The 23,308-nt window shown below is 43.8% G+C and overlaps 1 protein-coding gene across 3 annotated transcripts in view; it reads right to left on the bottom strand.

Moving 5' to 3' along the window:
* Positions 1 to 23,308, bottom strand: part of CLMP (CXADR like cell adhesion molecule) — a 90,154-nt gene that overhangs the window by 12,476 nt on the left and 54,370 nt on the right. For 2 of the 3 annotated variants that reach the window (XM_033861884.2, XM_019941738.3), the window contains exon 3: positions 7,136 to 7,293. In XM_033861884.2, coding sequence (XP_033717775.1) covers positions 7,136 to 7,293 — 158 coding nt within the window. Of the gene's footprint in view, positions 1 to 7,135; positions 7,294 to 14,864; positions 14,949 to 23,308 lie in introns of all 3 variants that reach the window. The other variant, XM_073808049.1, reaches the window with a different exon arrangement.

Here is a 23,308-nt window from a genome sequence, read left to right as displayed (position 1 = left end):
ACCAACAACCTCAGAGTAAAACGAATGACTGTCATCTTGGATTGCTTAATATACAAGTCCCGCCTCACCTCTGGATGACAGCTTGTCTTCCTCCCACCCTCTCTTCCTAGAGGCTCTCTGAGTCACTGGTGAAGTCTCAGTGAGACCACAGACCAGGAGGAGGCCTTGGAGGCATGGGGGCGGGGAAACAGCCAACTGGAGAGCTAATTCTCCTCATTGTCATACCAGTAGAGGCTCTCTCCCTACTCCAGCCTGAAAACTGCCACCTGCACAACTTACCCTCTAGGGAGGTGCCTCCTGAACACCGTCTTCAAGCTGAGGAACATTCCAGAAAGTACAGGAAATGCATGGGGAGGGGCAGAGGGCTTTAACTCTAGGAATCTTGGGTTCAGATCCGAGCCCTGAAATCTATCAGGCAAGTCCTTCATGTTTGCAAGTCCGAAAGGTTTATTAGAGTCCAAGTTTTCTGGAGATGAAGTAAGGTCTCATGTTCCTCACATATTAAAAGAAAACTACTGTAACAATCCTTACCCTACCGACTTCACAGGCTTATAGGAAGAATTAAATTTAAGATGGGAGTTCCCTGGTGGCCGAGTGGTTAGGATTCTGGGCTTTCACTGCCATGGCCCAGGTTCAATCCCTAGTCGGGGAACTGAGATCCCGCAAGCCATGTGGTGTGGACAAAAAAAAAAAAAAAAAAAAAAGTTTAAGAGACGACGTTTGAGAATGGGCACAATTCCTTCCCTCGATAACCATTTAGCAACTCCTCTGCCAGCACAGTGCTTGGCTCTGGGATCAAGCATGTGAATTAGATGTAGACATGAAAATCCACCAACACAATACAATACACCCACTCAGGGTTCTTTGTTTTTATTTAACAAACACGTATGTGGTATTTATTTTGTGCTGGGCACTGTTCTAAACACTTAACAAATATTAACTCCTTGCATTCAAGAAAAAAAAAAAAAGGCAGCATCATACAGTGAAAAGTTTAAGACAAGATGAAGGAGATTAAGGAAGTAGGCGCTCCCGTACACTGCTTAGATTTAAGGCCTTTCTTTTGTTTAATAAATATCTGTAGAGTGCCTTCCATGGGGTGGGTACATATATCTTTAACCCGAAACTGGGGCCCTGCAGTTGAATCCTGCTAGAATGGGGTAGTTCTTTTGGGCCCTCCTGTAGTTGCTAATTAATAACTGCATTTCCCACTGAGGCTGGGCATCCCAGGGAGGAGTTCTTAGGACCCGGGAGAGGTTTCTCTCCTATTCTTATCCCTTAAAAGGCAACCAGCCTCATGTGCCAGGAGGTGGCCAGCAACATTTCTGAATAATTTCTTCATCCCACCTCACTACTTTTTGTTTTTCTCCCAATCAGATAAAACCTATGAACTCTGACCCAGAAAAATGTACATGACATCTTATTTTGCAGATAATTCCTTAGGGTTCCTGGTGTTCAACTTAAAGCCCTGTGCCTTAGACCCAGGCCAGGAGGAGCTAGGACCAATCCTCCCGATATTGTACTTGTTCGTTTTAAATGTTTGCAGGGTTTTCTTGCCCCACCTCCTGTTGCGCTCCATGGGAAGAATAGGTTTCTTACAGGGTAGAGGAGCTGCCATAGAAATGCCAAACCAGTGGGACAATGGGGAGAGGATGAAACACATTAGCAACAGGAAAAAAGTGGAAGCTTTAGCGCTCACCTCCTCTCTAAGAGGGAGTAGGGGGGGGCTGATGTTTGGAGATAGAACAAGTAAGCGTGGAACACTTACTAGGCACGCGATGTTATTTTCTCTCTTTTTGACTTTTTCATATTTGTGTACATTTATGTAGGTGCACATCACCTATGTGCTTCCTAAGAAGAACAAAGAGACTCTAAACCTAGAAATTAGTACAGAGCTGGGTGATTTTTAGGGACTTTTGGGTTTTGTGGGCTGTGGGAGGTTGGTGACCCCTTTGTGGTCTAGGGAATTTCTTCCTTGTTCATTTTAGTGTCTGGACTAATATCAGGAGATACATTTGTCTCAAAAGGTACTTTTGACTTCGGAGAGCCTTAGGAGGTGTGGTCCAGAGTTGAATCTGACTGCTTTGGACTGTCAGAAGTTCACTACCGTAGGAGCTTTATAACGTTTTGAACAGGCGCACACTAAGAAATACATTTTTCTTCCTGACCCAGCACACACAGAGCGTACACACATATAACTGAAACATAAGTTTCATGAAACAGTGTACGTGCCACATGCCCTGATACTTTCTAGTCTGTGTTAAAACAAAATGTCTTGTTGCTTAGGATCCACTACTGAGTCCTAATTTTGAGAAACGCTACTGTCTGGGAAGTCGGTAGTCCTCTATTCCAATGAGAGTTCCTCCACCTACAGCTGTGTGCCTGGGCTCAACTAATGAACTTCTCTAAACCTTAAGGTCCTCAACTGTCACACAGGGACAAGCCACTTCATAGGACTTTTGTGGGATGAGACAGTAAGCGTTCATGATCACTTTTATTAGGCAGATTCTGGGTTCAAGGAAGCCCCTAAGGTTTCCAAACTGTTCAGCCCATTCATTCCATTCATTTCTATAGTGAAGCTCTCCTGGCTAAAAGCCTCCGTTGTTTCCCATCACCTGTGAATGCTGTGGTCTACGGTTTGACCCTCTGAATGTGGCCCCTAAGGCTAGTGCAGCCTGGACCACACCTCAGCTTTGACCCCTGCCCTCACATCTCTGAATAGCCTAGTCCCCAAACTTGAGTCCCTTGATTCCGAACAACGTCCTCTGTTGTGTCTTTGTCTTGAAGCATAGTCTTCTCCTTCTGAAATGCCTCTCCTTTTATTTTTACCTAAACAACACCTACACAGGTCTCAGGATCAAGCTGAGGGTCACCTTCTTGTATACAGGCTTTCCCGGTATATTGCTTTTCCCTCCCTTTCCCCCAAATCCCGTCCTAATATTAAATGAAGAAAAAAGAGATAACTACAGGTAAGTATTTAACATCTTTGGGAAGCAGAGATTATGCAACTTCAAAATAATTTTTTTTTTTGGCCACGCCACCCAGCTTGCAGGATCTTAGTTCCCAGATCAGGGATCGAACCGTTTCCTCAGCAGTGAAAGCGCGGAGTCCTAACCACTGGACAGCCAGGGAATTCCCCCAAAATAATATTAATAGGGACTTCCCCGGTGGCTCAGTGGTTAAGAGTCTGCCTGCCAATGCCTGCCTGGTCCGGGAAGATCCCACATGCCGCAGAGCAACTAAACCCATGAGCCACAACTACTGAGCCTGTGTTCTAGAGCCCGCGAGTCACAACTACTAAGCCCGTGTGCCAAGCCCGTGTGCCACAACTACGGAAGCCCGCGTGCCTAGAGCCCGTGCTCTGCAATAAGAGAAGCCACAGCAATGAGAAGCCCACGCACCTCAACGAAGCGTAGCGCCCACTCGCCGCAGCCAGAGAAAGCCCACGTGCAGCAAGGAAGACCCAACGCAGCCCAAAATAAATAAATTTATTAAAAAAATAATCTTAATATAATTAAATAACCCTTATTTAATATGAGAATTTCACAACACTTCTGACACGGGTTGGGGCTCAGTTACAGCCTTGCAATTTGACTCTTTTTTTTTTTGTTCAGACACACACTGAATCTCAGATGCTTGTGTGCCTCTCCGTTTCATTTTGTTTTTTAATTCTAGGGGATGGAGTGCTGAGACCAAGCCATGGATCAATAGGGGTGTGATGGGGGGAACAGTGAATAAATTTAATCCTTCTGCAAACAAACAAATTAAATATATGAATCGCAGCTGCTGTAGGGCTGTTTGTCTTATGACATTCCTGGTGGGCCTGCTCCGGATGCATTTTTAGGGAAAGAAGGCAGGACAATTTGTTAGGACTCCAGTGGAACAGCGCAACTTTCTGGCAGTTGCTCTGCTGTGCCAGGCCCTATGTAGCAGCTGTGAAACTGCCTTGCAGGAGATGGACGTAGACCCCTCTCTCTATGTTTTAGATCAGGATTTTTCTTGCTTAAAGCCAAAGGGAAAGGGGAAAGGGTGAAGGAGTGGCCAAGAGGGTTGGCATGGGAATTGGAACACTTCTGTCCTGATTTCTCCAACTGAAAAATAGAGGGGAAATGTTGTGAGTTCCTGACTGACCTTGGGGGAGGTGAGCACTCTTACTTTGGAAATTCTACCGTGTTTCCATCCTAGAACCAGGAGGAAAGCTCCAGGTTTCTAGTGGCCACGCTCTCTAGGTTGAAATTCAAATATTCCTAAATGTTCCCTGCACATCTGAGCATCCTAGACAAGAGGGATGAAAGTGTTTCTGCTCAGATTGAAAGGCAAAGCTAAGCTTGGGATACAGGTCATTGGTTAGCCTCACATCCGGGAATTCCCTGGTGGTCCAGTGGTTAGGTCTCTGAACTTCCACTGCAGGGAGCACCGGTTCAATCCCTGGTTGGGGAACTAAGATCCTGCAAGCCGTGCAGCGCGGTCAAAGAAAAAAAAAGAAAAAGAAAAAGAAGCACTGCGTCTGTTCCAACCCTTCCTGTATTTTATTTTCTTCCTTGGTCCCCCTTACTCTCACTCCCAACCCCCTGGCAATTAACCAGCTCTGGCAACGGCACCCACTGCTTGGTATCCCAACTCCCCATGACTGTAGTTTAAGCCCTTATCGTATAGCTGGAAACTGTTCAGCTGACCTTGTTTCTACTGGAGTCCCGCTTAGATCAGCCTCACAGAGCCAGAATGCATACTCTAAAATGCAAAGATGCCCTTTTCACTCTTAAAAGCCTTCAAGAACGCCATGACCTTGTAGGGAAAATTCTCAGCTCCCTGGTATGAGAGACAAGACCTTTCAGTTTCTGGTCCTGCAACCGCACAGGCTCACACTTGCACTCCTTGAGAAGCACACCTTGACCTCTCCCCTCCTTCAAAGGCTCTCAGCCAGTGGCTCCTCCTTTGTTTTCCTCTAGAACACTCTGCTTATCTCTATCATGATATGTATCTCTTGAAGTAGCTCCTTTATGAGAGAGGGTATGTGTGTTTAGTGGGAATCCAATATTTATTATATTTAACTAAACTGATTTTTGATATTTCAGAACTTCCAATAGTGCTCAGCTTTTTCCAGCAACAGAGTCTCTGCATAATTAATTCTGTCTGGAATAATTTTCTCCCCATATTCTCCTTATTTCCTATATAGCAGCACATTTTCTAATTTCAAATTATTTATGAAGGTGACATAGCTAGTGGTTAATAGCCCAGGTACCACCGATGTCAGCGTGCCCAATTTCAAAAATGGTGACTTTAAGCAATTTTCTCACTTTGTATGTGTATATGCACATGCCTTAGCTCCTTATTTGTGAAATGGCACCAATAATCCTGGTTATGAGGATTAAGTTAAGTGAGATAGTATGTGCTAAACAGATCTGTGCCTGGCATGTAGCTAATATTTATTGCTCGGTCTTTAAAAAAAATTTCTTGGGGGAGATTGGGATTGACATATATGCACTAATATGTATAAAATAGATAACTAATAAGAACCTGCTATATAAAAAAAAAAAAATTTTTTTTTAAATTATTGAATGACATTTCGCTTTAAGCTCCAAGAAGGCAGGGATGCTGCTATCTTCTTCACTATTGTACCCCAGTGCCTACCGTAGCACACAGTAAGTGCAAAATAAATTCATGCCATGTGAATGACTGAATAAATGGCAATCCTTACTTCAGAGCCTTCACTGAAGATAAGTAGGGAACTGTGCCTGCTTATCAGAGTGATAACAGAAGCCGTATCAGTGGCCTTCTTTAATCAACCCTTATGTTCACTTGGCTACATAACCAAGCAACTCTTTTCTTCTTTAGTTTAAATGAAACCCCTTGGGTGAAAGTTAGATGAGTGGTGTCATTCTTGGATTTTTATTAGAGGAACATGGCCTCTTATTTACTTCCTTCAGAACTGAGAGTATCATGTCTAGGGTTGATTATGAAATTGTTGGAATAAACATGCACAGGTTAAGGTGACCTTGCTCTCGAGAGAACAGAGTGAGTCTTGGGATGATGTACTGTGAGAACAAAATGACAAGCAGTATCAAAATAACAAGGTGATGTAGGCAGCTCTGTAAGCAAGTTAAACTCCAACCGTGATCCTGGATTTTCTTTTCAGCGAAAACCTTTGCTTCTCCCTGCATAAACCACCTTATGAAATTAGTAGCATAGACAGAGGAGAGGAAAGGACAACTTTGCACTTTTTGTAGGGAAAGAAGTAAAGTTCTGAAAACGAAGCAAAGTCTAAAGTCAGCTTCCTAGGTTATAGTTTTTTGTTTGCCTGTTTGTTTTTTTAAAATCACAAGACTTTCAACAAAAAGATTTTTAAAAATAAGCCAATGGGTAAAGGGAGTAAGAATAGTTATGCTAGAAAACCTAGGTTGAGGCAAGGTACAGTGGCTGAGTGCAGCCAAGGCAGAAAGGATGGTAACAACAGGGTACCTACTTCTCATTCTCTAATGAAGACCAGACCAGGGGGTCACCAGGAGCAGAGAGTGACAAGTTCTGTTCACACCACCAGAAGTTTGTAGAAACCAATGGACCACCCTGGTGGTCCTACAGAACCTGAGCACTGCAGACCCAGGGCCAGCTCCTTTGTTTTCCAACTCTAGAACCAGTATCAGTTCTTTTGCTAGCCAGTTATACATGTGTTAAACATTTCCATTTATGTCCTGTACTTGTTCCTCTGTATCCTATATTGTTTATCATATTACACAATCTTAGAGTTCAGAAGGCATGAGTGCGCAAAGCTTAGGCATCGGCAGGTGGGGACGGTTTCAGAGGAGAAAGAGGAGCAAGATTCCCAGTGCAGGTGTGACTCTGGCCCATCAACCAGGCAATCAAGCTACTTCATCCTAGCCCCCTTCATAGGAAAGACCCTACTGGGGCAGATTCCCTCCTTCGGCAAATGATAGATGGCTTTCTCGTAGTTCTTGCTTGCCCAGGAAACATAGAATCTCTTATCCTCACAACCCAGTACCCTTTCTTGTTTATAGTTTTGCATCTGGAAGACTCTAGCCTTTTTCTAGCTAGAAAAGCAGTTCTAGCCCTTTCTGACACAAGGAGAAAGGCCAGGGAGGATGGGGGAGAGGAGGCGGGGCTCTAGCCGGCGCACACTCACCACTTTTTGGTTCCCTTCATGATCGGTGAGCAGCCATTCGATATCCAGGGTGTCTTTTTCTGGGAGCCCCAGTTGATGGTGACAGGGCAAAGTGACCTTTTCCTCTGCCACTCTCTTGATCTCAGTGTGAGTCCCCAAGGTTCCAACATAGTAGGAAACTGGAAGAGGAAAACCTCTGATGAATCACGCAGAAACTGGATGGCAACGTGCAGGAAGCAAATATTACAACTAATAGTTATTGGATGTTTCTGTGGGCAAGGGGCGAGTCAAAGTGTTGGAAGAATCCTGGACCAGAAGTAATGGAAGTCCCGGGTCTCACACTGGCTCCTCCATATTAATTGAATTCATCATATCTTCCTTAACCCCCCAAATTACAGTCCAACTAATGCCCACCTTTCCTACCTTACTGGGCTTTTAGGAACAATGAAATAACTCAGGTCAACAACAGCTTTGTCTTTTGACCTTTCTCTCCTCTACTAGCAAAGGCCTCCAAAAGAACGGAACTTAAAAGGGAAGGCAGGGTTGGCCTCCTCCCAGAACAGGCTCCAGATACCGGTTCACTCCTGAGAATCTTCTTAAGGTCAGGCTGCCCTCACAGAACTCTGAGTAAGTGCAGCATTGCCTCTGGGAACAAGTGGGCTCTTACAGGCAGTCCCTGCTTCCTTTATGGACACACATTCTCCTACCTTGCCACCCCCGCCAACTTCGCTCTTTCATTCTCTGTAGTTTCTTTCTTTTTTTTAAATTGAGTTATAATTGATATAATATTCTATATAAGTTACAGGTGTTCAATATAGTGATTCACAATTTTTAAATGTTATACTTCATTTATAGTTATTATAAAATATTGGCTATATTCCCCACGTTGTACAGTATGTCCTTGTAGTTTATTTTATACATGATGGTTTATACCTCTTAGTCCCCTACCCTTTTATTTTCTCTGTAGTTTCGTATCATAGGGCTTCAAAATATCAAGCAGCACTTTCTATCCAAAGCAGAATTCCAAGTTACCACATTTGGATGCTGTCCCTTCATCCATCCAATATTCCTCTGGCCAATAGGAATTCAGTTCCACTTTTGCTTTCTTTAACTGTCATCTTTTTCCAGGAATGGTATGGTGTCAGCAACTTTACATCCCAAGTTCACCTTCTCTCCTTCCCATTCATCTCTTAGTACCTGAGTTTTTCTTTTTCTTTTTTGTAACTTTTTGGCTGCACCACATGGCATGTGGGATCTTAGCTCCCCAACCAGGGATCGAACCTGCGCCCCCCTGCAGTGGAAGCTCGGAGTCTTAACCGCTGGACCTCCAGGGAAGTCTCTCTTAGTACATGACTATTAAATCTACAGTATTGATGACCGATACATTGATATGATGAAACCTCACCTGATTCTAGGTATGTGTCTGGCAGTCAACGTGTGCTTTAGCTCTGATCCTCCTTTATCTCCTTACACAGTGATAAAGAAGCTCAGTGTCAAAAATGACCTCTTTCAAGCCATTCACAATGGAACAGAATCACACAGCCTCTAAGATGGAACAGCCCCAAGTGCCAGGGCTTGTGTGAAGCCCTCTCGCTGGCAGAGAACTCACTTTGTCACTTTAGAAGGGTGTTAAGCACTAAAGACCAAGAGTCGTGACCAACAGAAGCATATAAACTACCTCTCTTATTCCCTGTTCATTTCCCCAAATTGATTAGCAGCAAATCTGTAGGAAGGAGAAGGGCCTGTCTTCTTGCCTGCAGGGAAGTGAAACAAGGAAGAAGGGAGCAGAGGAGACTGTGGTTCTCGCTCGGGGGGCTGACGGGCTGAAATGCAGGGGCCCTCGGAGGTAGACCCCAAGAGAAGCAGCAGGTGGATTCCCAAGCTCCATGGCCAAGAAAGGAGACTAGAGAAATCTGCTGAGCATAAGGAGGGGCCTCAGAACCAAAAGACAAGCCCCTCGTGGGGTCTAACGGACATTCTCAAGAAGCTTTCCGTTATCTGTTTAGAACTTGACACTGCAGTGGGCGTGGCCACCATGTAGTGAGCACTTCCAATGGTGCGGCTCTGCACTGAGCAGCCACTCTATAAAGAAAGGGTTATCATCCAAAATCACTGAGGAAATGTAAAGAGGGGGTTAGCAACTTGCCCAATATCATACAGCTAGCGCAGTGTGGCAGTGCTGGGCTCCACCCAGATCTGTCTCACTGCGAAGCTCACGCTGACAACCATGCTATGCTGCACATGCCCTTTGCCTTTTTTTTTTTTTTTACAGTTTGTTGGTATTTTAATCTTCAACATCTGAGTGCTTTTTTGGGTCTCTACACAGGTGACCATTTGGGTTTGATCTCTACACAAATGACCATTTCTCCAGTGCTTTTTCTGGAGAGACGACAGAGACAGCAAGGTCTCAGTTACCTGGCAGACACAGGGCAGTACTTGATGAACTGGGGGAAGAACTCTCCAGGGCTTCTTCATACTCCTCTGTCAGATTTTCATTCTTTTTTTTTATTCTGCTGGTGGTAGAAGACTAGTATCATTGACTTCTTCCCTTTCTTACATTTTTCCACACTCTGCCAAAGGGTTGATCTTACCTTCACGACTGTCTTCTGTACCTTCTCACTTTCATAGTCCTGGAGTTGATCTCTGAATCCGAGTTAGGCTCCTGTGGTTTCTCAGTGACCTCTGCCATGGTGTAGCAACAGTGTGATCTCGTGCCCTTTGTTTTATGTGGCTTCCTGGATGTCTGGTTCTCCCGTTAGCCTCTAAGCTCCTCGAGATCAAGTTCTGTTCACCACTGCGTGCCCAGAGCACTCAGCCTGGGTCTCACATGCTGCAGGTGCTCAATAAATATGTGTTGGATGGATTTGAATCTAACCCACACAATGATTTTACCAATGAGCAACCTGAGGTCTGGGAATAAAGGAGTCGGCCCAAGGTCCTACTGTTAGGGGAACCACTGACCAAAAGTGCCCTTCCTGGTCAGGCACGACAGTAACCACTTGCATGAGTTATCTTACAACAGGAGGTCCTGATAAGGAACTCGGAACTGACAAGCTACCACCAGTCGGAATAAGTCAGGAAAGGTCAAAAGGAGAGAGGAGATGCCAGTCCGTATGTCCTACCAACCTCCCAGAATCCTTCTCGCTGGAATCCATCTTGGCTGAGCGATGCACGTGTCACCAGGAAGGACCCTGAGTCAGAATGATTGGCCAGAGACAACCCGGAAACTAAAACCTGAGACTGTGAGCCACGTGGCAGAGCCTTTCTCCAGGGTTCCCTTACCCTGCTGCTCTCCCCCCGGGGACCCCTTCCCCATAAAGTCTCTGGCTTTGTCAGCACGTGTGTCTCCTCAGACAATTCATTTCCTAGTGTTAGACAACAGCCCACTCTCGGGCCCTGGAAGGGGTCCCCCTTCCTGCAACACTACAACTCATTTAGTGGCAGAAATAACCCATATAAAACCCATCCTCCCTCAGTCCCCACAAAGCAGAGGCGGTTTGCACTGTACTAAGCTAAGCCTGTAAGAAGGAGCTCTGGCTTCCATCCCTGATCATTCCACTGGACACGACAATGTTCAAATGAAGCACTCCTGGCAAAGCCAGAGAACCCAGTACCAACTTGGTGCATACAGCAGGCACTCTATACCTTGAATAAATTGCAAAGAATCAGCTACGTAAGTTGCCGATTTTAGCCACTAGAGGGAATCAAAGGCTCAGATTTGGTTGCTGTCCCACAAGGAAAGGAACGTAGTGGTGGGCGGCGTGCTTTGCCAGAGCCCCAAGTTCTATTCATACCGCACCCAGAATTAAACACAGCAGTGCAGGGACTGGCCACTCAGTGAATACAAACGGCTTTACCAAGGCAGGGGGCCTCAAGATCAGGGTGCACGCACCTTCAGTCTTCCCTGAACCTCAGTTCCCCAGGACCCCTGGAGATTTCTCAGGTCCTTCTGTGCTTTTTAACCCACACTCATGTTCTGCAGTCTACACGGACAGGGGCCTGGGCTCTGATTACCACCCCCAGGCTCGGCAGTGCTCATGGGGGATGCCGAGCACGTCTGCCGCCTGGCCGGTGAGCAGGAAGGAGCAATCCCAACACCCCGGGGCCATCCTTGGGTTCCCTGGACACTGAACGGTTTGTCTTCATTGAGAAAGACCTTAGGGATCATCAAAATTTAACTGCAGCTTGGAGAACTGAAGCGTCAAGTCACAAAGCTGGTTGGTGGCAGAACTGCAAGTAAGGGAATTCTCTCTATCGTGTGACTGGGACTTGTGGCGTTTGACAGTGGGGACAGGTGCTGGAAGGCGGCAGTGGTAAGGACCCCCTCCATGTGCAAATGCAGTCATGGATGCTGCGGCCGCTCCCTAAGCTGAAGCCTTTGCCTACAGCTCCAGCACTTAACAAAGGACCCCTGTGAGCTTGGGAGAATTACCCTCTCTGAGCCTTAGTGTTCTCATCTGCAAAATGGGAATTAAGCTGGACGCTGAGGTAAAGCACCTGGTGATGGCACATAGGGGCCTCCCCCTAAAATGTTCTTCTCTAGTACAGAAAGGAGCTTCTCCTCAGAGGACGGCTGCCTACATTCGTTAAGGTTAGTTCAAGGGTTTATTCTCTAAAGGGCATGTACATTTATTAAAGATTCTCTTGAACCTTCAAGACCTCCTTCAAAGAGAAGGGGCAGGGGTAACTTTATCTTTTCAACATGAATACTTGTATATAACGGAGGGAAAATAAGCCACATATCTTGAAGATGAATCCACTGAGGAGATGAGTCAGTTTTTATTAATTAATTCATTTATTTTTGCTGTGTTGGGTCTTCGTTTCTGTGCGAGGGCTTTCTCTAGTTGTGGCAAGTGGGGGCTCGTCTTCATCGCGGTGCGCGGGCCTCTTACTATCACGGCCTCTCTTGCTGGGGAGCACAGGCTCCAGACGCGCAGGCTCAGTACTTGTGGCTCACGGGCCCAGTTGCTCCGCGGCATGTGGGATCCTCCCAGACCAGGGCTCGAACTCGTGTCCCCTGCATTAGCAGGCAGGCTCTCAACCACTGCGCCACCAGGGAAGCCCGATGAGTCAGTTTTTAAAAGGCGATTTCTATAACCAATTGACTATTCACATTAAAACACTCATAGTTGACTATTCTACTCACATAAAACATTCACTCTCAAATCGCCTTTCTAAAAATGTTATATATGAAGAGCTGGCCTTGTTTCAGTGGTCAGGTAGACGCCTTGGACAACACTTTCAAGGAAGCTCACTTAGGCCAAGTAAGTGAAGCCTATAGTCTTCAAGCCCTGACAAAAACACTGTTTCCCTCGTATACTGAGGCCCTATTTCTGGATCAGACTGTATGGGTTCGAGAGATGTGGCAGGAGTGAGAACCCTGGCTGAATTTTCTCAGATGGCTCTCCTAGGGCTGCCAGTGACCCAGCTTGCTTTCACAGATGCAAAAAGACAAATGGCCAGGGGTAAATTTTAATAGAAACCAGGATGCTGCATATAAAATATCTATTTCTCTTTTCTTTCCCTAACAGAGAAATTTTCTACTTCTCAAATACTTACTGAATGCCTACGGGGTACAAGTTGCCCAGGGTCTGCTTGCTACTCTCTCCAAAGAATGGATCCTCTCTGCTGCCCTCATCAACACAGGTCATGCACACTATTTAGTGTACAGCAGGGCACCTGCTAACAGGCTATGGAGGGGTGCAAGCACCTGCTTCCACTCGGTGGTTACACTCTTTTCAATGGACCTGTTCTCTTACCTGAAGAGGAGGAGAACTTTCTTGTGTTTTGCTTTACATGGAATATTTGAGAAAGCCTCAAGAAAATCAAAATCATCGAACGTCATTTAGCAAAATTAAAAGGATTTTGGAAATTTAAAAATAGACTTCTCTTAATTTATAGATCAAGAAATCGAGGCTTAGAGAGAAGTGACTCACCCAAATTCCTCCTGATTTCTAAGACTAATATATATATATTATATATATATATATAAATTCTGTAGGGGTGTGTGTGTGTGTGTTTGTGTGTGTGTGTGTGTGTGTGTGTGTGTGTGTGTATGTGTGAAGGCATGTACCTTCCAGACTGTATGGAACACTGTATGCAATTCAAGTTACAGCAGGATGCAATAGAAAGAGCATGAGTTTGGAGTCAGACAGATGTGGACTTAATTGGCTCTAAGACCAATTAATTCCCTGACTGCTCTTTTTTCCTTCTCTGTAAAATGAGCATAAAAACATCAACCATGAAAGGTGATTTTAAGGGTTACATGTGATGTATGTAAAGTGTCTGGCACTGGCACATGGTACACAGTACATACTCAACATGTGTTCATTGTTATTATTAATAGTTGTACACGCCATGCTTTGAAAGACAAGGAAAACCAGAAAAACATGCTGAGGAGGTGAAGAAGAATTGTGAGGAGTCTGAAAGTCATTTTGCTAGATAACTCTTAATATTTGGCCATATTTGCTCTCTCTCTCCATATATATATATGTATCTGTATATATATGTATGCATATGTATATATACATACATATATGTATGTATACATGTATATTTTGCTGCATATTTTTGCTGCTATGTTTCAACATCTTGATTACACCTAGGAAAAGTGATCATATTGTATGGAAGATCAATCATTTCCGACAAGAGTGGTTAAGGAAGACGCCAAAAGTAAGTGGGATTAAGCTGGTTCTGGAGAAGACAGGCTTTTCCTGCACAGACCCCAGGGAAGGCAGAGAACATTCCTGGTGGAGAAGCAGCTTGAGCAGAGGCAGCCTCTCTCCTCTCGTCAGCCTCTCAGGCGCCCTTGCTGTGAACCAGGCAAGTTTCTCTTCTCTCTATTTTGCTTTCCCAGTCCAAACCCAGCATCTCTCCAGCCAGCTGCCTTTATGAGGTGTTCGGAAAAGGAAAACCAATTCACTCTGAGCTGCTAGATTCATCTCAATGTCTTCTCAGAGACAAACGTATAATTGATATTTAGAGAAAGCCTGGAGCTGAAGGAACGCAGCTGTGGTTATCAGTGGAATTTCAGGCATCTGGGAATCAGTGTGGTGCCTTGTTTTTTTCCCCCAGGAGGTGAGCATTTGTTCCTGTAATCCTAAAATTAATGTGGGTGCAAGGACCAAGATGGCAGCCTTGGGCTTCAGTGGCGGGGTGGGAGTGTATAGAGCTTCCTCTGGCTTCCCAGCCTGGGGGTTGGTTTCAGAGGAGAAGGAAGGCAGAAGGAAGTGGGGAGGAAGATGGAGTAAAGGAGGAGGGAGGGAGGGAAGGAGCAGGGCTAGATGTAGGGGGGAGAGGAGAGGGGAAAAGGGAGAGCCTTATGCTGATAGAAGATAGTTGAAGAAGTTTCCAGACTAAACACAGGCTGATTAAAAATTATCAACTCATGGGCTTCCCTGGTGGCACAGTGGTTAAGAATCCGCCTGCCAATGCAGGGGACACGGGTTCGAGCCCTGATCCAGGAGGATCCCACATGCCGCGGAGCAACTAAGCCCGTGCACCACAACTACTGAGCTCTGCGCTCTAGAGCCTGCGAGCCACAACTACTGTGCCCGCGTGCCACAACTACTGAAGCCCGTGTGCCTAGAGCCCGTGCTCCGCAACAAGAGAAGCCACCGCAATGAGAAGCCAGCGCACTGCAACAAAGAGTAGCCTCCGCTCACTGCAGCTAGAGAAAGCCCACACACAGCAACAAAGACCTAATGCAGCCACAAATAAATAAATTAATTAAAAAAAATTATCAACTCACCTTCCTTCCCCTCTGTGAAAACCTGTCTCAATATGTACTTTGTGTGTATTTATCCACATTAAAAAATTGTACGGAGCTCTTCACCTATCAGATATAAAGGGATCACATAAGATAACAGTTTCTCCTCCCTCCTCAAACCATTTGAAAGCTAATGATTAATAATACTATACATTTATTTAGCAATTAACAATTAACTCAGCCTATTCAAATGCATCATCTCACGCGGCCCTATGAGCACACGATGAGCTCATGTTATCACCTCTGTTTCAGAGAAGAGAAAACAGAGGACCACACAGCTGAGGCCACACGGCTGATGGTTGGGACTGTGGGGACATGGGCCCACCTCCAGTGTTTATTCTAATCTCTTTCCCACACCAGAGGTCATTGCCTTTGCCTTGAAATTCGTTGGAAACACGGAGGTCGTGTTTATTAAATATGGGTGGCACAGAGCTAGGTAGCTGAGCTAATCTGAGTGAACACATTTAAGATATATAATTATCTTGCTAGCTGGGATTCTGAGCCAAAGGCTAGATGAAATTTAACAGAGACAATTGTTAGAAGTTATAGCTAGGCACAAGTACAGGGTGGGAAAGACCTGGAGGACCTGGGGGGCTACAAGATTTACACTGACCAGTAGTATGATATAACTGCTGAAAAAGCGCATGGAGTTTGGGTTGCAAAACCGCTTTGAGGAATAACTGCTTCATTGTCCTCTATCCTAGACAAATGAGCACACCCAGAACAACTGTGTTCAGTTCTAGAAGCTGCACATGAGAGGGACATTGACAAAAAAGTTGGTATCCAGGGTTGTAACTGGGAGATGATGGGATCTAAAAACATGTCATATGAGGAATAGTTGACACAATTATTGGTGAAAAGGTAGCAAGACGGAAGACTAAGGGACAACATGGTAGTTCCTTTCCAACATTTAAAAGCCTACAAAACAAGTAATAGGCTTATTGAGTGTTGTTCCAGAGAGTAGAATTAGGTCCAGATGGTGTAATAGATTCAATCATAAAAGGATAAACTGGGAGATCTCCAACACCTCTTTCCAGTTCTGAAATGATATGATTCTCTTACAAAGGATCTATTCCTTTTGGGCTTAATATCTTTTTTAACTGAATTATAGTTGAATTACAATGTTGTGTTAATTATTGCTGTACAGCAAAGCGACTCAGTTATACATATATATATTCCTTTTCAAATTCTTTTCCATTATTGTTTATCACAGGATATTGAATATAGTGCCCTGTGCTATACAGTAGGACCTTGTTGTTTATCCACATCTGGGCTTAATATGTCGATAGACTTCCTAACAGTTAGTCCCTGCCTGATCGGAGAATGCACTGAATCATTTAGTGAATTTTCCATTCCTGGAGTCACTCAAGTGTGGGTATGTCAGGGGCTGTGAAAGGGATCCTTATGTGTGGATGTTAAACTCAATATTTCATGTCCTTCCTAACATTCTATGAAATATTTTTCCAACGCTTGATATAGTCAAGGCATGGTCCTCGCATACAAAGTGTGAGATACAGATGTATACTATTAGCTGTCAATGTATTTTGTCATCACCTATCAGCTCTTACACAATTTATACAAATAGTCTAGTTTTGTTCCATTGTAACATTACTTTTCAAGATCACTGACGGGCTCTTTGATAGAACTAAAAGGAACTGGCCCCATGCAACTGTAGCATTTCTTTCCTAGCTGTGGATATTTTAATCCACAAGGGGGCAGAATTTGCTTAGCGAGATTAGCCGAGCCTCACCTTATGTTTTTATAATAGTAAAAAGGATTAAAATTGACAAAGAATTATAGACGACCTTGGATTTAAGCTTGAAAAGCACTTTGTTGCCATTTGTGGTTATATGCTAAATTTCAAACTGTATGCATTTAGTTTCCAAGGGCCATGAAAAAAATGGAAATCTTAGAAAATATGATCAGGCATCTGAGAATAACGTCATTAAAGAAATAGAAACACACACTTTTAAAAAATAACTTAAGGTCACTGGTTTAACTTTTTCCAACTGAAATAGGTGTTTACTTTGTCTAAGACCAAAAAAACTTATTTTCATTGCAGAACTTTTATGAAACAAATCAATTACTCAGGTACTGTGAAGTATCATCTTCAGAGAGTCGGGGAGGGAAGGAACAAAAATCCATCCCAGGTGGCTTAGAGGGGAGAAATCAGCAGAAGAACCCTCAGGGTCCTTTACATCTTGATGTTTAGCCTTTGTTTTAGGTTGGTAATTTACTGAATTACAAAACCCTAGAATGCCCTGGTTCTCTGTAATCTAGAATCTCAAGCTTGGGAAGGCCCCGAAGGTCATCTTGGTCATTATCCTGCCTTCAGGTCAATTTCACATTTAAAACTAATCTGCTAAAACATATGAAGTTGTTCATAGTCTCTCATTATCACTGAGAATCTGAAATCACAGGAAAACTTTTATAAGTTCTTGACAGGTCTGTTAGTATCAAATTGTTTATTATTGTATATCATAAGATATTCAGGCATACTGATTTCTATAGCATTTCCTTAAACATCTCATCCACCATGCTTCAGATGCTGGGTGCCACAAACTAACGGGAACATTGACAAAATAGTTGGCAGCCAGAGCTGGGTAACCAGGAGTGCACAGTTGTTCAAGCAATATGAGTAGCACTCCTGTTACCACCCTAGATGGTGCCGGGCTACAGAGATGAACAACATTGTCTTTTGTCTATGAAGACGTCCCAATAATAGAGAAACAAAAGAGGCACCCAACAGATCCAGTTCAAGGCAGTGTGTGTGATAAATATGAATGTGAGGGTCAGAACATGCTCTAGGATTTAGAAGAGGAAGATCACCAAGGCGATCAGGGATGGCTTCATACAAAAGGAAGTATTTAACCTGGGCCTGAAGAATAGGTTGGACTTTTAGCAGCTCTAATTCATAGGTGATGACATTCCAAAGACTGGGAATGGCGGCCTGACTGCTTAGGAAATGAGTTGTGAAGCTGACCTCAGTGTTTGGCAGATTAGAACATCACTGTGGACCCTCGATCCTGGTGAGGTCTCACAGACTGGTCTGTAGTATTACAAAATCAGCATGTAAGCTCTACCTACCACTGTCCTACACCTGGGGGTTGGCCATCTGGGAGTAATGGTGTACCCTGATTTCTCCAGTACTAATTGTCAGGGTAAGGCTACCAATCTAGTCTACAGGGATCACTCTGCTACTAAAAAATATACCAGTTACCCCTCAGAATTCTGTTCGCAGTAGTATGATTGTACATGTTCTGTGCCTGTATTCATGTCCACATATGCAGCACCACACACACACACACACACACACACACACACCTGTCTAGAGACCCCACAAGCATGCCCGTGTCAGTATGCAGATCAGACAAGAATGTATGCCTTTGATGCTGAGATTCCAAGAGCTAACCTGTTTCATTGACATGCCTATTTATAGCCTCTATCTCATTCCAAATGCTAAGTCGCTTTCTAAATCTAAATCTTTTATTACCTCAGCAGAGATTTGACCAGAGGGAGGAAATTAAAAATAGACACAGACTGGCTACTGAGAAAGCAGTAGTCAATTTTTAGGGATTCACAGCAATGGAGACTTGAGATTATGCTTATAATTAAAATCTATTGATAAGTTAAAGCCTCATTTCAGCCTTTAACTTTATCCTTCCTCCTCCACCTTCCCATCAAAGCTAATTACAAAGAGAAGATGCCCAGTCTGAACTTCATCTGTTTCCCTCTCCATCACCCACTCTAGGGACAGACAGAAGAGCCAAGAAACAAAATGACAGTACAAATTGGTCACCCAATATATTTTTTAAAAACTCCCGATGGAGGGCTTCTCTGGTGGCACAGTGGTTGAAAGTCCGCCTGCCGATGCAGGGGACACGGGTTCGTGCCCCGGTCCAGGAGGATCCCACGTGCCGCGGAGCGGCTGGGCCCGTGAGCCACGGCCGCTGAGCCTGCGCGTCCGGAGCCTGTGCTCCGCAACGGGAGAGGCCACAGCAGTGAGAGGCCAGCGTACCGCAAAACAAACAAACAAACAAAAAACCCAAAAAACTCCCTATGGAAACATTTATCAATAATAGCTAACAATTTTTGAATGCTCATTTTGTGCAAAGCATTGCACTACTCTATTTATATTTATTTATTTTTAATTAAAAAAAATTTTTGGCTCCGTTGAGTCTTCATTGCTGTGCGCGGGCCTTCTCTATTTGCAGTGAGTGGGGGCTTCTCTTCGTTGCGGTGCACGGCACGGGCTTCTCATTGCGGTGGCTTCCTTTGTTGTGGAGCACAGGCTCTAGGTGCACGGGCTTCAGTAGTTGTGGTGCACGGGCTTAGTTGCTCAGTAGTTGTGGCTCAGTAGTTGTGGCTCACGGGCTCTAGAGTGCAGGCTCAGTAGCTGTGGTGCACGGGCTTAGTTGCTCCGTGGCATGTGGGATCTTCCTGGACCAGGGCTTGAACCCGTGTTCCCTACATTGGCAGGCGGATTCTTAACCACTGCACCACCAGGGAAGCCCTCAATTTATATTTATTTCCATTTTTAAACTTCTCAACAATGCTGTGAGGTAATCACTAGTACTATTCTCATTCTATAGACAAAGATGCTGAGGCACAGAGAGATTAATTTGCCCAGATCACACAGTTAGTAAGGAGTAGAGCCATGATTCTAATCCAGGCATGTTATCTGCAACACCCATACTCTTAACAGTGTATTATACTGCCTGTCAGTATATATATATTTAACAAACATTTTATTGCTCTAGAGTTCTGCTGGGATTCTTGTGAATTCCTGCAGACCTTCTCATCATCTTCTTTTCTACTCTTGGTCATATACAGAGATGCTTCTCAATCTTTCTCTATTATGCTCCCATTTTTACATATATATCAACTCACACTCTTCTTTACTACTATTTGGAATAGATTAAATACTGTAATTAAACAATGGCATTTTAGAGCAGGCCTTTAAAAACTAGACAAGAGGAATGTACTGCTGACCCAAAGAAGGTAGACACAAAAGAGTACATGCTACGTGCTTCTGTTTATACAAGGTACAGGAACAGAAAATTCATCTATTCTGTTAGAAGTCCAGATGGTGGTTACCCTTTGAAGGAGGAGGAATGGGTTGATGGGAACATGGGGAGGCATCCAAGGGGCTGACTAAGTTCTATTTCTAGATTTGGGTGCTTGTTAACTTGGGAGTGTTCATTTGTGAAATTCATCAAACTGTACACTTATGATTGTGCATCTTAGGTATGTATCTTATACTTCTTTACTAATTTTACCTCTTTCTGCATACCAAATCGAACTTATTCCAAAACTTAGCAGTTAGAGTTTCAAACTCATTCCAAAATTTAGCAGCTTAAAACAACAAACATATTTCATAGTTTCTGTGGGTCAGGAATCTGGGCACAGCTCGGCTGGGTAGCTTTGGCTTAGGGTCTCCCATGAGGTGCAGTAAAACTGTTGGCTGGGGCTGTGGTCTCATCTGAAGGTTTGACTGAGGTAGGGAGACTCCATTTCTAAGCTTACATACGTGGCTGTTGGAAGGTCTCAATCCCTCACTACATGGGCCTCTCCAAAGGGCTGCCTCATCCCATGGCAGCTGGCTTCTCCCAGGGTAAGTGACCCAAAAGAAAGCACAAGAAAGTGTCGAAGATGGAAATGCAGAGGAGACACCTGTTGCCATATTCTTTTGATATTTGTTATAAGTGATTACATTATTCCTGCCCACAATCAGGCAGAAGGAATACTAGGAGAGAGGAATTCTGGAGACAATCTTAGAGGCTGCCTACCACATCCTTTAATAAATGTTTAAAAAATTATGCATTAGCTTCCTCTACCTCCCCATTGACAATGATAATCACCGTCTCATAGAATTAAAAATGCTTTAACTATTCACAAGTTTTTTGGTAACCCAACAGCCCTAGGAGGAGGTTATGACATGAATTCTTCATTCTGTTTTATAAAAATGTAATGATAAGCTTGATATTTTACCACTTTTATGTCTGCATAGCACTTTTTAGATTTCACTGTTCTTTCCCATATATATTTTGAGTTTTGTTATGCAGAGTAGGTGGGAATTGTAGTTTAGTGTTAGTTTATCTGAAAGTACTCTGCAATCATAAAAATGCTTTATAATATTAACAATATCTAACATTCATTGAGTGCTTACTATATGCCAGTTACCGTATGCTGAGGAATACATACATATATGTACATTTTATATATATAAACTCACTTAATCACTTAACCCTATGAAGCACGGTTTGCCTCATCTTACAGAGCAAAACCTAAGACTCAGAGAGGTTAAGTAATTTGCTAAGATCTCAAAGTTAATAATTTCAACTCAGTCTGACTTCAGACCTCCCATGCTCTACACATGATATAAACTATACTCTTCACATCATTCCGGTAACACATTTTCCTGGAATATGTCATGGGGAGATGTTTACAGAAGCTGTGCCATCCTAATATCATGGGGGCAAAAAGAAATCATCTTCAAAGGTTACAGCAGGTAGAATGTGGAAGACAGTAATTCCCCCAAATGGCCTTTGTATCCAAGAGTCAAGAATATAATCCTCCTGCCAATGCAGGGGACATGGGCTTGATCCCTGATCCGAGAAAAGCCTGCGTGCTGCAGAGCAACTAAACCCGTGTGTCACATCTACTGAGCCCATGCACCACAACTACTGAGCCCACGTGCCTAAGGCCCATGCTTCACAACAAGAGAAGCCACCACAATGAGAAGCCCATGCACCGCAACAAAGAGTAGCCTCTGCTTGCCACAACTAGAGAAAAACCCGAGCGCAGCAACAAAGACCCAACGCAGCCAAAAATAAAATTAATTAATTTTAAAAAAAAGGATATGGTCTTTCTCCAAGAGGCTGATGCTACTGACCTATTATCATTTGGCTAAAGTGCTGGAATATATTCTTACTAATATGCTCATGAAAAGGTGACCATTCATTACCATTTAACACAGATTCTTATTTATTTTTTTTCTTACGTGGCTTAGTGTTATTTTTTTTTAACATCTTTATTGGCATATAATTGCTTTACAATGGTGTGTTAGTTTCTGCTTTATAACAAAGTGAATCAGCTATACATATACATATATCCCCATATCTCCTCCCTCTTGTGTTTGCCTCCCACCCTCCCTATCCCACCCCTCTAGGTGGTCACAAAGCACCGAGCTGATCTCCCTGTGCTATGCGGCTGCTTCCCACTAGCTATGTATTTTACATTTGGTAGTGTATATACGTCCATGCCACTCTCTCACTTTGTCCCAGCTTACCCTTCCCCCTCCCCGTGTCCTCAAGTCCATTCCCTACATGTGTAACACAGACTCTTCTAAAAGGGCTTATAAATCACTACTGAATTAGATAAGTTCTTAAGGACTGCAATAAGCTTTCATATGCTTCCTACAACAAGTATGTGAGCAGAACTATAATCAGGCTTAGCTCTTGCTTCACAAGAAACATCTCAGAGCTTCTCTTCTCCCAGAGACAGAGAATGGCAATTAAAAATCTGGACCTTGATCTGTGTGCTATGTAATGATGGTATACAGCTAAATCAGCTAACCCAGACTTCAGCTTCTCATGTTGAGGTGGCAAGAAGAGACCTAGCGTTGCAGCCTGGCTCCCTACACCCAATATACATCCCTGCAGAAAATGTCAGGTCTCAGCAGGGGAGGATTTACAGTGCCAAACAATTTCCCCTAGCTTTACTTCCTTCCTCTCACTCACCCACACCCAAATGACTCAAATGGCTGCTTCATGCTCATTTATCCTTTCATTCACTCCTGTATTTATTCAAATGACCTAATGATGAGTCTTGGCTTTGGCTCGCCAGAGGACTGACTTCCAGAAGATCTTTGCATTTTCACCAGTGCAGCAGACAGGTTCTGGCTGACATCCCTTTCTCCCTGCCTACTCCATGCTTACAAGAGAGGAGTGGAGAACTGGTAATCATCCAAGGGCTTTTGATGGCTTCCAAATTTAATTAACTATTGGCATCACTTAAAAGCGATTTCTTGATTCTAAACTTTTTGGAATAATGTGATAAGCATATGGTAAACATTCAAACAGAACAAAATGGTCCACAGTGAAAGGTAAGTCTGTTACCCACACCTAGTCCTCAGTTTCCCTCCTACAGGTGACACTTGTTACCAGTTCCTGTGCATTCAGTGTCTCACACTTGACTCCTGGCTTGGTTGCTATGGAATATTAGGTTGGATACAGTTTTCTCAATTCCGGAAGGCATTGCTCCATTCACTTCTGGCTTCCAGAGTCACTGTTAAGAAGTCTGATGCCAGTTTTAATTCCAATCTTTCATAAGTGACCTCTTTTTTCTCTCTGAAAGTTTTTAGGGTTTTATCTTCATCCTTGGAGTTGTCAAATTTTGCTAAGATGGGTTTTGGATTGTACGTC

This window comes from Tursiops truncatus, chromosome 8 (assembly GCF_011762595.2).
Source record: "Tursiops truncatus isolate mTurTru1 chromosome 8, mTurTru1.mat.Y, whole genome shotgun sequence".
In the NCBI taxonomy this organism is placed as follows: domain Eukaryota; kingdom Metazoa; phylum Chordata; class Mammalia; order Artiodactyla; family Delphinidae; genus Tursiops; species Tursiops truncatus.
This window is presented reverse-complemented; position numbering and strand designations above follow the sequence as displayed.